The 13,063-nt window shown below is 33.5% G+C and overlaps 1 protein-coding gene across 1 annotated transcript; it reads right to left on the bottom strand.

Annotated features, from left to right (window-relative positions):
• Positions 1–4,071: 4,071 nt before the first annotated feature.
• LOC149183834 (EPIDERMAL PATTERNING FACTOR-like protein 4) lies at positions 4,072–4,440 on the bottom strand. The gene has a single exon (XM_089415105.1). The coding sequence runs from the start codon at positions 4,438–4,440 to the stop codon at positions 4,072–4,074; it is 369 nt and encodes a 122-aa protein (XP_089271231.1).
• Between the last annotated feature and the right edge of the window lie 8,623 nt (positions 4,441–13,063).

Below are 13,063 nucleotides of genomic sequence, written 5' to 3'. Positions count from 1 at the left end.
TTTCATTTGCTACCTCTTGTTCATAAATATCACTTAAATTTTTTAACTTCTTACCTCTTTCATTTGGTGTACAAGTGCTTGAAGAAGCACTTGAATTTCCTCCTTGTGATGTGCTTGGAGAAGCACTTTCATTTTTCCTCAAGGGTGTCTCTTGCTGCCCTTGTGTTCGTGCTGCTGTTTGGGGATGTATTTGAGCCATCTCCTCATCATCTTCATCATGTGACAAGGAGTTTTTAGCATTCATTGTTTTCTCTATGCTTCCATCCCAAGCTTCCTCCTCAATGAACTGAACATCTCTACTCACGATAAGCTTCTTGGTGGATGGGTTATACAACCTATAAGCTTTAGATTCCTCACTGTATCCAATGAAAATACATTTCTCCCATTTGTTGTCCAACTTATTCCTTAGTTGATCTGGAATGTGTGCATAAGCCACACATCCAAAAACTTTCATGTGGGTGACTCCTTGCTTTGTCCCACTCCATGCTTCTTCCGGCACTCTGTTCATGATAGCTTTTGTAGGGCATCTATTTAAAATGTATGCTGCACAGTGTACAGCTTCAGACTAATAATCATTTGGCAAATGCTTTTCCTTTAACATACTGCTCGCCATATCCATGATTGTCCTATTCTTCCTTTCGACAACACCATTTTGCTGCGGAGTATACCTAGTGGTAAACTGCTTATGAATTCCATTTTCTCTACAAAACCATAGAAATTCTTTGGAGATATACTCACCTCCTCTATCAGTTCTTAGAACTTTGATATGCAGCCCACTTTGGTTTTCTACAAGTGCTTTGAAATTGCAAAATCTTTCAAACACTTCACTTTTGTTCTTTAGGAAATAAACCCAACTTTTCTAGTAAAATCATCGATAAATGTTAGAATATAGTCGCTGCCTACAAGTGATGGAGTTTGCATCGGTCCACATAAATCTGAGTGGACAATCTCTAAGGGTGCTTTTGCCCTTATGCTTTTCTCAGATGGAAAACTTTCTCTGTGTTGTTTCCCCAAGATACAACCTTCACAAAGGCTGTCTAGTTTCTCTATCAATGGTAATCCTCTTACCATTCCTTTTTATTCAACAAGTTTAGACCTCCAAAGTTGAGATGACCAAATCTTAAGTGCCACAACCAATTTTCATCTTTTGCTTCGCTTTGGAAAGCCTCTTATGTCATTGCTGTTATTTCTTCTCCATTTTTTGAATCTGCTTTCATTCTGAGAGGGGGCATCATGTTCTTTGTCATATTCACTTCAACAATACATTGTTTGCTGGGTGTTTTATTCATGATGGTGCATACATCATTCACAAAGAAGACATTGTACCCCTTTTGAACAAGCTGTCCAATACTTAAGAGGTTACATTTCGTTTCAGGAATATAATAAACATCTGCTATGGTTTTATTTTCACCTTTCCTTGTTAAGACATTTACTTCTCCTTTTCCCATAACAGAAACTTTATTATCAATCCCTAGTGTGACTTGTGACTTCACACTCTGATCTAACATAGAAAACAACACTATGTTTCCTATCATATAATTACTGCAACCGAAGTCTAGAAACCATACATCTTCACTCTTTTCTTTAGCCATATTACAGGCTAAAATAAATTATATTGGCTGATATTTTCTCTAGTGAAATTTGCACTAGTTCTATTACACATATCATGCTGCTTCTTCCTACATTCATATGCATAATGCCCATATTTTTTACAATAATGACATTGGACATTGGATTTATCATACCTTTTTCCTTGAGCATGATGTTGTCTACTTTGTTGGCTGCTGCCTTGGCCTTGGTTCTGAGTTGCATTGCTGCTTCTTCCTTTCTTGTTTCCTCTGCCTTGACCTCTTCCTCTTCCAAAAAACATCTGGGTCTTAAAGGCATGCTCTAAAGATGAGTTTTCACTTCTACTCAATCTCTGCTTATGTGTTATCACTGATGCATGTAGTTCATCAACTGAGAAGTTTGTGAGATCCTTTGTCTCTTCTATGGTGGTGACAATTACATCGAACCTTGAGGGTAGGATCCTCAATAGTTTCTTCACAATCCTCTTTTCTTCAAGAATCTCTCCATGAGACCTTATCTGTGTGACCAGACCAATCACATGTGTGAAGAATGAGTCAATATTATCTGACTCCTTCATGCAAAGATTCTCAAAATCTCTCCTCAGCAACTCTAGTTTTGCTGTCTTCACTTTCTCCATGCCTTGATACGCTATCTTGAAAGTTTCTCATGCTTCTTTGGATCTCTTGGCTACTGCTATCCTTAGAAACACACTCTCATGCACCGCTTGATACAAAAAGTAGAGGGCTTTAGAATCCTTCTTCTTATTGCTCTTCAACAGATCTTTCTCTGCGTGAGTTAAATTATTAAACTCATTTTCATCCGCTGGTTCTTCAAAACCATCCTCAACAAATTCTCATAAGTCTTGAGAAGCAAGAAAAGCTCTCATAGTTGTTGTCCAATAGTCATAGTTTTTCTCATTAAATTGTGGGAGCTGAGTATTACAGATACCCATGCTAGTGCTGGCTCCAGCCATTCTTGCACTCTTAACTATGCTTCAAAATACTTGACTGTGTATTTAAAATAAGTGATTGTCCTCAATAGTAACACAAAAACTAACTTGAGAAATACCTTGGATTCTTTCTTGACTGAGTCTTCATTCTGCTGGAGAAGCTGTTGCAGCAAGAAATCCTTCCTTTAGCTTCTTTGACACCTTCAAAGAGCTTAGACAAGCTCTGATACCATGTTGGGAATTTCTGGTAATTCCAAACAAATAAACAGAGGAAAAATGCTCTGTTTTTTAACACAGGATCTTAACATAGGGAAGCTAAAATTATTTTTGCTGAAGAATAGAGTTTTCAACACACAAGAAAAACTTGGTATTCGTTAATAAAACAACTGCTGTTACAAAAGGGATCTTCCTCTTTTAGAGGGATTACAACGAGAGAACGCTTCAATTCCACAAAAAAAATTACTCTGTCTTCTCCTGAAAAATACTTTGTCTCAGCTGCAAATTTTTCATTCACGTTACTGCATTACAAAACAAAACTCTGTTGTATATATTTACACTGCTGTATAAAAATTCTTCACATATGCGCTGATGCGTGCTGCAACAAGTTTTTCCCTTTTCATTACATTCTCCAGAACAACAACAAAAAACTTACATAGTCAACTGGCAACATAAAACAAAACTACACCCGTTAAAATGAAAAACAATAAAATTAAAAATATCTTTACCTATGTTTACCAATTGTAATAAATTCATTTATTACATCACATGGCAATATTTATTTGTTTTAACGTATGGCACGGAAGGTCCTCCTGATAATCAAAAAGCATGTGCCCACAACCATAACTGTGGATGTCAATGGCACCACTAACGCTATTTCCCTGGAGGTCCCTTTCATCCGAAGTTTATGCGCCGGGGGATGGTGGTTTTGGAACTGGCCACGTGTCAGCCATTGATTGTGATCGCTGCCTCCCCGGGAAATACCACTGTTGCATGAAAGCGGTGCGGGGAACTCCCATGGTGGTTTTCTGCTGTACGGCAGTTGAAAGTACATTCCAACAAAGAGGATCACCTTTTCTCCATATTTACATTTGTGCTGAGGCTCATCCCTGCGGACCAGCCGACCAAGTATGTGAATCAGTGAACAGTTCTTTCCGGTTTGTATTTGCGACATTGAGAGTTATATGTTCCTTATACGTGTAGTTGTAAAAGAGAATATTATATGTTCCTTGTCAGTGTATCCATGAGTAGGTATGTCAACTATCTCAACTGGTAGAACAACATTCTATCAACTTTGAGAATGGTATATAGAAGAACTTCATCTCGTCAGGGAATATTTTAGTTTAGATTATTTTATATACATTTAGTAAATCCATGTATCTCTTATAGAACTGGTAAAACCACATGCTACCAAAATTGAGAATGCTAGCTAGAAAGACTTCATATCTTGTCCGAACATTGAGATTTCCATATAGAAAACTTCATATGATGGTCCAAATGGATCAATACTAGAATAACTCAACAACATAACATCAGAATGACTGAGATCATGGATTTTATAGCCTGCTTCTACATTTACATCTCCAAACCTGAGGGTAGTAGTTCTCAGAATTCTGTGGATTGACTGTGCCTGGATGGATGGGAACTAGTACGTTCACACAGGGAGTGCATCCGCCGCATTTTAACTTGCAATCAGGTGGTGAAGATCCAATCAACGCCCTTCTGCTTGATGTCCCTGGACTTGCTTGATCTCTTGTGGGCTTTATTTCAAAATCACAGTTCCCACTGTCCACAAATACATGCATCATCACCGCCATCGATATTAAAAGTTGCAGAACCCTACGTCTGCCATGAAAGCATCCCCATAAAGGCCTGATATCCCATAAAGGCCTGATATCGTAGTTCTTCTGGTTGTAGCTCTGCATTGCATGAATAGAATGGAAACCTTGTCGTCAGCGCCTAATCTTTGTTATTGGATGGGCTGTTGGTGAGTTGCGGGCTGAACTTGTGGAGCTGACCTTTAATTTACAGATACCTTTTACTACACTTGAATATTTTATAAGTCTGCAAATCTGACAAAATATTCGTTGTGCTTTAACGGACGATCATGCCTGGTGGTGGTGAAGGAAGGAAGAACAACCGTCGGTACTCTTTTGTAAATTAAGCGTGGAATAAACATGTTTTCAAACAGGGATGAACAAGTTCGATTCTAGATAAAAAAGCAAAGACTTACTTTAATTTCAAAGTCGTCGCAGTTGACTTGCTTTAATTTCAAATTAATTAATTTAGTAGTAGAAACCTTGTCGCAAATGTCCCCATTTTTCAAATTCGTCTATTTTATAAGTAAAATCTTTGTACGTTACATATGGGATAGTTACGAATTTGCACAATTTCTAGATTTGTATATATTATCATGCTTTGATGTGTATATTAATTGGCACGTTTCTAACCTACTTAGAAGTTGTACCTATGGTGCGTGTTTTTTCTCAACGAAGACTTTTATATATCCCATCTTTGTTAAACGCATAAAGTATAACATTACGTTTAATCAATCGTATGCAATATCAATAAGATAAATTCAAGATGAATTGAAAAATATTATTAATAAGTTAAATTAGAAAATAATTAAGACCTACGAAAATAACAAAATTTTGTTATATTGAAAAAAAATATATATAAATTAAAATAATACTAATATATCAGAAAAGGTGATTAATTTGTGTAATGAAAGTCAGTAGATAAATCACTTGAAATTGTGAAGTCTCTCGTTGCATGTAATCTTTAATCATAAAGAAATTTATCTATATAGATGAGACTAATGGTAGGTTTTTGGAAACAATTATTTGTGTTCAATAATTTATTGGTTAAGCTATTGATAGATAAAGATTGTAATGTGATAAATTATAAATATTATGGTAACTATTTATGTTTTCAATTTTTTTATAAATGAAAGATACATATATAAATTATTTATGTAGGAAAAATGTATGTATAAGTGTCTTTTCATCTTTTGTCATGTTAAGGTAGTTTTGGTTAGAGTTGTTAAAGAAGTTTTGGTTAGATTTGTTTTTGTCGATTATGATGTATATCTTCTCAAGGTTGAAGTGATATATAAATGAGAGGAAAGGTATAAAAAAGAAAATATTGCAATAACAAAATTCAATCTATCTCCGTAACATTATATCGTTTTTAATAATTCAACATTTGGAATATTAAGAATTAGTATAGATAAATTTTATCTTTGGATCTATATGCACCAAAAGAACTTAAATTTGTAGAGTTGGAAAAATTTCTTCAATTTTTTTTTGTAAAACACTTCATTCTTTAGCATTTGACAAAAATATAAATAACAAAAACCACTTCCATGTTGGTTCCAAATAAAATACTTCAATGGCCAACTTAAGTAAAATGATGTTATAACTTTTTACTTCAGAATGAGTAAGATGTGTAATTCATTCAATTCTTCATATGGAATTGACATGTACCATTTAGAAATATATTAATAGAAAAAAGATATTGAAATGTGAGCTATATATAAGATATTTGAATGCAATTTCAACTTTACTAAGAGGATAAATTTTATATATATCTATATCTATATATATATATATATATATATATATATATATATATATATATATATATATATATATATATACATATATATAGATATGTGGTTTAACCATTTGAATAGTGTGTTAATGAAGATGTAGGAGAAGTGTAATTACTTCATGTTCATCGTGGACTTAATTTGTGGCATACATTTAACTTACAATTATATAATTTCATTAATAAAATTCTATGTCTGAACCTCATAGCTTGAGTAGATTTTTATCTTACCCTATTGAAAATTAAGATTTTGGTTATATTGGACATGAAAAAGACTATAGGCACATAAGAAAACCATCTATCTATTTCATTTAAGCTTCAAAAAGACTATAAGCACAAAAGAAAACCATCTATCTATTTCATTTAAGTTTCATGAGCTATAGATTGGAAGAAAAGCTCCCAAAATTGTACATACTCTTCTTTGAAATGAGATAAGTGGGACACACATACCAGAGGAGGCCGAATGGCTAGGTAAGGGAAGAGCCCATACTACATCGAAAATAATTGAGAAGTGGGAACATCCATTTTGCTACTCACCCATTGGATTTTATCTTCTAATTGTTGGAATTTTTGTTTATGTTTTATCCATATACGTCTAATGAGGAGGTGACCTATGATGTGAATTGGGTAACTATGATTTGAATAAGGTAAGTCTCATTTGAACATGGCACACAAAGTCATGTGTGTCATCAAGATGAAATGGTAGACCGAGGAACCTTCCTCCAAGAGGAGAAAGGTGAGGAGGAAGGTGAAGGACCCATAATGTTAGCGGGATTAGGTGGAGGAGGAAGGTATATGGACCATAATGATAGGGGAAAAGTCTAGGAAAATAGACTAAGAAGGAGGAGAAGCAGAGCACGGTAGAGAAAACCCACATTCAACATAATGAAGGTTGGTAACTAAATATACGCAAAATGAACTTTGACTTCATACATTCCCGCACTTTGGGTGATATACTTAGACTTGATTTTATAATCATGTAGAGGATGTGAGCACTACAACCAATGCATGCAAACGAGATTAATGATGGCTAGTCTCCATTTGTTATCAACAATGCCTAATGATTGTAGTCAAGTGCTAGCTCATGGGATGGGTTGACATCTTAACATGTGTGGCTGATACAAAGGGTACGCTCATATAAATGCACCTCATTTTTCCATTTCATTATCCCTTAAGTTTAGTGCTCTCAGCAAAAGGTTCGCTTCAAACCTTGAGAGAGCTCCAAGCTCTACTTGAATTCTTTAAAAATTGAATTTGGCATAGTATTGAGGAATATACATGATAACAATGTGAGAGTTGCAAAGGATGATGAGGAAGCAAGTCTTCAAAGAGATTAATGGCTTAATACCTTGCACGAGGGTCTAAAATTCTACACAATTATTAGATGCATGTCCAAGGACCCACGTGTAGTATTAAGAACAAGCTTTAACTCCATTTTTACTCCTAGTTTATCATGATCAGAAATAGATAAAATTATTAGCAAATGATTAGAATATATGTATATGATCATACTTTATAAATAATGGTTAAAATATTCCAATAGTGTGTCGCTATTTCTTCTTTGTTTAAAATAGATTAAAAGCATGCTATATTAATAACTATCATTAATCTATGTTAATTTTAAATTTATCATATATTAAAAAGAATAAAAGTGAAAAAAATACATCTCTAAAAATTATATATATATATATATATATATATATATATATATATATATATATAAATATATAAATATCACAAATTCTAAGTCTAAACAGATTTACATTAATATTGAAAACACATATATGGAAGCAATTAAAACACGCACATTTGCAAACAAGGATGAGAATTAAATCTTTCCTATCCCTTCCAAAGGGGTTGAGTCGTTCCCACAAGTATATTTATATTTTTAATTTACCCATCATTTGAGAAGGAAAATAAATATTTATAACTTTAAATTGAAAGATGAGTTTCTCAACAACCCTTGAATATCCAAAAATTATTTAAAATTACTTAATTATATTTTTAAAAATAAAAACGAGTTATTTAAAATAACTTAATTATACTATTTAATCATTAATTATTTGGAAATATCTAATTCCAAAAACTAATTATTTGAAAATACTTAATTCCAAAAATCTGGTTATTTTAAAACTACCTATTTGCAAAAATAAAAATATATCCAAAAATCGGAGTCTAAATATTTGAAAATTTGAAATTAATTAAAACAACTCATAATTGTCTTATTTTAATAATCAAAATGAATAAAAATGATGTGTTACACATTAATTGGAAATTAGAATGATAATATAATGATAATGTAATAACATGATTTTTCTTTCTATAAATATTACATGATTCACATCAATCCATAAATTAAAATATTAATAAGCTATCAACATGGATTTTTCTATAAGCATCACACATTCACATGTATCATTCAATTGTAATGGTAATAAGGTATTAGTTAATCAAGTGAATTTTCTTATATAATTATTTTTTGGAATAACTATTGACTTCATAAATATATATGGTGAAGAAATAAGTCATTAATACTTAATGGTTTGATACAGTCAAGTTAGTAGTTAAAAAAATAGATTGAAATCATTATAGAGTTGATAGATCTTGACATAGTCAAGATAAGACTATATATGTGTGTGTGTGTGTGAGTGAGAGAGAGAGAGAGAGAGATATATCCAATAGAGAGAAGCATGAGTGGAAAAGAATAGCATGAAATATAGTTTACTTTGTTGTGCATTTTAGTTTATGTCTTTTGAGTAATAGTAAAGAGATTTCAGGCTCCACATGTTTTAGTATGTGCATTTTCATATCCATGTGTAATCTGCCTCTGTAAAAATACTATCAAGTATAATATATTCAGATGTCTGAGTCTACATAACACATGGAATTTGGATGTATCCAAAAATTATATTTGTAGAGAGAGTAATGTAATTTGAATTTGCAGAGCCTCTTGCAATCATGAAAGTTATTGCTTCTTAATGTTTTTCTGTTATTTATTTATTGTCATTTTTTCTTATAATTTCTATTGAAATAAATATTTATAGACTATAACAACATGATGAGATTTAAATTGTTGAAATAAAATGGGGAGAAAACATGTTGATAAAGTCTTTCCAATTAGAATGATAGTCAATTTCATAATATTTTTATAAAAAGGTAAAATAACCCATTATAATGTATATAATTTTTAAGTATTGTGTAAGAAGTTATTGTCAAATGTACTTAGAATATATTGTTGTGCTCTTAATAATGGGAAATTGGCTTATGTATGGAGTTATTGGTTAGTTTCAAGTTGATAGAAGATAGTTAGAAGATTTTGGGAGTAGATGATATATATTTTCAATGTTATTTATAATAGATATGTTAATAAAATTTTATATGTATTAAGTAGTGTAAGCCTAAGTATTGAGAAACGATTTTATAGAGTAAATTCTTACCTTGTTATAAAATTAATTAATATGAAAAACTTAATTTTAGGAAACTTTGTTTTGAAATAACTCGAGAAGTTGTTGAATGCAAATGATGCATTGAATTGGTTTTTTACCTACATTTGATATGCATCCAAATTATAGGATTCTTCTTTGGCCTCATAAATTTCAACTTGCACCACTCAAATATGTTGAAATATGACAACAAAATGTAATTATGGATAAATTTGTAAATTTACTGTCAGTTATTTATTATAACGAGATTCATAACTAGAAGGAGTTATGTAATGGAGGAAAAACCCATATTGACCCTAGAAGCTTGTAATGAAGACTTCTTTTGATTGATAGGTATCCAATCCCTTGCCCCGTGGATGTTTCCTTGATACCCTATCAAAGTTTTAGCATGTAAACCATTTGTGGTCTTGCTATGTGTTTGTTTCAGATTGCCATTTGGTTATTTTTTCTTCTGTGTAATATTTCTTCCATGTGGGTATGTAAGAAATCCAAGAAATGGTATTAGAACCTAACTTAGAGAAATTTGCCATTGTAAGGGTAGCGAAGTCAAAAAAGTATTTAGCCTCTTCCGCCACCAAGTAAAGAGCCCCGCTCAATTTTTTTGAAAGGAGAGGAGAGTCTCCTCCGAAAAATAAACTCTACCGCCGAGAAAAGGAGAGTTCCTACAGCTAGAAAAAGACCGCCACCGAGAAAAAGTCCATGCCACCTGAGAAACAAGGGCAGTTCGATTGCTACTACCGGCCGCCGGAGAGAAAAGTGCAGTTCGATCGCTGTTGCCTACTGCTGGAGAGAAATGTTAAGTTTGGTTACTGGAGCACGACAAAAAAAACCGCTTGCTAGTTAAGCGTGCATTGAGATGCAGGAAGTCATTTTTTTTAAAACAAAGCTATTTTGTTGCTACTGCTAGAGAAAGACCGTTTCACATAGAAACATCACCCTAAAGTTAGGGAAGAGGGTTTCCGTTGCTGCTGCCATCAAGAAAGGAATTCCTAGAAAAGTGTTTCTGCAAATTATTATAGAAGAACGAGTTGAAAAAAAATTTGGGTACAAAATCGCAAAGATTTTTTTTTCCTCTTGAGGCCGGGTAATAATTGTTATTTTCTTGACAACAAAATTTGTTGAATGATTATGGAGTAGGGTTTGAATTTCCTTTATAAGGAGAGAAACTATAATGAAGAAGCTGGATTAGGATTAAAAAGAATATAAAATTTAAAAATAAAGAAGGGTGATGTTTTTTTAGAGAAAAAGGAAACCAGGAACCTAAATTGTGAAGTTTTTTATAGGAAAAGGAAACGGGGAAACCCTTATTTTTTTTAAGAGGGAAAATCAGAAAGAAAATTGAAAACCCTTTATAGAAGAAGGGAAAAAACCCTAGCTAGAACAAGGGAAATCAATTTTTTTTCAAAGAAACCCTTGTTGGAAATATTAAGAGGGGGTGAATCAGCATTCGTTTTCAATTGTTACTTTTACCAGTTAAATAAATTATATTGAAAACACAAAATAAGCAATAGGAATAAATTATTTTATTAATATAATATTTATAATCAATCAAGTACAATATATAGGGCTCCAACCATTGATGAAGACACCGATGTAAAATTCCCCAGGCTCCAACCTATTGCAAAGCACCAACTTGGTCTTTTGTGAGGCTCCAACCTCTAGGGCACTGACATTATCTTCTAAAGGAACCGACCTTGTGTTTATAGGATCCATCCCCTAGGGAACCAACCCTTCTCTGGTACAGGCTACGACCTGGTTTCCTCGGGACACCGATCCTCTAGTGTTCTAACTCTATCCTTCAAGGCATCTACCTTATTTGTTTGAGGCTCCAACCTTTTGGGCACCAACCCTCTAGGCTCCAACCCATTGTTATAATTTGTCTAGATATATTTCATAGTAATTCATGGCTCTCAAAATATTCTTCGATGAGTTCTGTCAATCTACAGCTCCATTGTAGTTTCCATGCTACATCATCAATGACAACCTATCTTCGTAAGAAGGAGTGTTCAGAACTCTTCATATTGTTCAAACAGAGTCTACAAAGTTACCTCATGATGATTTCAAATAGTCATCATGATCTCCAATAATATCTCCAAGATCGGTTGATGGTTTTCAACAACATATCTTTGATAAGTTGCGCTAAGACTCAATGTCTGCACAAAAACAATTCTCTGTTTTCAACCCTCTGTTCTTACTGTTGCAGTAATTGTTTCAGGAGTGACTGCTTCTTACTGTTCTTACTGTCGTGATATCTTACTTCCAAGAAACAAACTCACAAACACTTCAATGCTGGTGTTGTCTACTGCTCCCTTCAAACGATGACAGATGAAACCTTATTTCGCTTCACAGAACTGTTCTTCAGGTTGCATTCTATACTTCTTCCATAGATTAATTCATCACAGGTTCAAGCCTTTCAAAGATTAACCCAATCAACAAAATTGCTTAACCTTCGGCTTCCTATTGGACCTTCGGCCTCCTTCCTTCCCGCTCGACCTTCCGCTTCCTCTGTTCCTTCAAGTTCACGAGTTGTGAATTGTTACTTCTTCTCTGTAATTGATACCCGAGATTCATACTTGAGGTGAAGCATTTGACTTGTATTTATATGGGTTTCACCAATACCCAAAAGACATGTTTATTGGAGGGAGACCGACTTGTATATTAAAATATGTATCTAAGGTCCTTTCATCCAATTATATCATAGACTTGTTTATTCATGGAAACAACATAGCAGAGGCTATACCCACATTGAGGTCCCACATGCTGTGTCATCACCTTTAATCCCATAATCTCTACCTCATAAGAACCAGAGTCATTCCTTTAATCCCACAATCACAAGTTAATGAGAATCTGAGATTTGCACATAACATTGTCGATTCCCCTACTTCCGATGGAGTGGATGTGATATTCAATAAACTATTTTTGATAAGGCAGTCGGTTCCACAATATTATCACAATTGGAGGTTTTAACATCCCTTTGAAACTAGCAATACTGTGAATGTGATATTGTATTAAGTCATGTTATAATGGTGTAGCGGGTCCGCAATACTATTGAAATCGGAGGATTTGTATGTACATCCATTTATGACTTGTGATATGAAGGTTCTGATAAGCGAATGTGATATTACATTAGGATTTTTATCATAAACATATTGGGTTGGCATATTTTATCGAAATCGACGGATTTGAACGTGACAAGGATTTAAAGCTCATGATGAAGTGGATGCAATATTTTAATAGAGTTGTTACCATAAATGTTTCATGTTCGTATTAAATATTGCAATAAAGGTTTTTTAATGTGACAAAAACTTTAAAAGGACTTGCGATGTGGCAGATGCGATGTTGTATTAAGGTGGATTTAACGAAACCATTGGGTCTGCAATGCTCATATCGCTATGGGGGGTTTTTAGCGGTGACACATAATAAACTGCTGATATGTTAACTCCTATGATAACACTGTTTTCTTCCTTCCACCTCTTTCACTTGGGCATATGAAATA

The sequence above is a fragment of the Pinus tabuliformis genome, chromosome 3_2 (genome assembly GCF_031772625.1).
Source record: "Pinus tabuliformis cultivar Carrire ecotype Pingquan chromosome 3_2, CPIR1, whole genome shotgun sequence".
NCBI classification, from domain to species: domain Eukaryota; kingdom Viridiplantae; phylum Streptophyta; class Pinopsida; order Pinales; family Pinaceae; genus Pinus; species Pinus tabuliformis.
Note: the sequence above shows the minus strand (reverse complement) of the source record. Positions and strands in the feature narration are given on the sequence as shown.